We start from the raw sequence: 1,133 nt of genomic DNA on the forward strand, positions 1-1,133 counted from the left end.
CACACTTGGACACTTTTTGGACCAGTTTCACGAGTTTTGACTACCCCTGATATAGTACACGCAAACACATGCATATAGTAGTCCAACCACATTTTCATCATGATATTGTGGTTGGATGCTGGAGATTCAAAATAAGCATTAATAGTACATTGGGTTTGAATATTTCTGGCGTGTCTGGCGGGATGTGGGGGCCATCTGAGTACATCCTTCATGTGTATGAGGGTATTTTAGACCTGAGCATAATTACAAACCAAATCAAGTTTTGGTGCTTGAACTTATGAGACCTCAAGACAGAGGTGAACAAAAGGCTTAATGACTCAATCTCAAGACTCACGTTCAGATTGATTTTCCTCATATTTGAACACCCTTCCAATTTGTGACCAAAGGAGCCAAAAGAACTAATTTTGGTGTTGAAATAGCAATCATAATGTGAGGATGTGCACTATTGGTAATGAGGTCATTGTGAAACTTGTGAGCCTTGTATCATAGAACAATTTTGGCTAATCAAATTCTATGCAAGACCACATCTTATTTTTGTTTGAGACATGTGAGTGTTCAGTAATTTGACAGTAATGTGCCTGTACCTGAGAGAAACATTGCTCAAATTACAACTTTTATAACAACTTTTATGGCTGTGGGAAGGATGGTACCCTAAACCGCTTGTAGCCATGTTCTGTGAGTGATTCAATACATTGCACTATCTGTGTGCCCCAGTGGTTTTACATGAACATGTTATGGAATTCATTCCATAACGGAATGTACTGGTGAGTTACATTGGTAAAGTGAAGATTTATTTCAAAGGTTGGAATGAAACCCCAAACTTGAATGTTGATCATAATCTTGGGAGTTTGGCCTTCCTTATTTATCCCACTGCATAGTAAGGTCAACCTCCTACAGACCACTTGTGGCCTGATTAGTGGATACATAGTACTATTTGATGGTTTTGTTGAAACACATCACACAAATAAAAATTCTTTAGTTTGGGAGTAAACCCAAAAGTTGAACTGGGAAAACATTCATTGACCATTTGGAATTGTTATTCACCACAGTCATCAGTCAACTCACCTCCCTGAGGACCACTTATGCCCTGATTAGTGGGGGCGCGGGACTCAAATTCACCATGTGCAAAAACA

The 1,133-nt window shown here is 39.1% G+C and overlaps 1 protein-coding gene across 1 annotated transcript; it reads right to left on the minus strand.

Moving 5' to 3' along the window:
- Positions 1-27: 27 nt before the first annotated feature.
- Positions 28-355, minus strand: MELLADRAFT_95108 (uncharacterized protein; the record flags this gene model as incomplete). Its single annotated transcript, XM_007407005.1, has 3 exons — positions 28-46; positions 88-206; positions 335-355. 3 exons carry the CDS (start codon positions 353-355, stop codon positions 28-30), a joined length of 159 nt encoding a protein of 52 aa, XP_007407067.1.
- Between the last annotated feature and the right edge of the window lie 778 nt (positions 356-1,133).

Source organism: Melampsora larici-populina (assembly GCF_000204055.1).
Source record: "Melampsora larici-populina 98AG31 unplaced genomic scaffold MELLAscaffold_7, whole genome shotgun sequence".
Taxonomy (NCBI): Eukaryota; Fungi; Basidiomycota; class Pucciniomycetes; order Pucciniales; family Melampsoraceae; genus Melampsora; species Melampsora laricis-populina.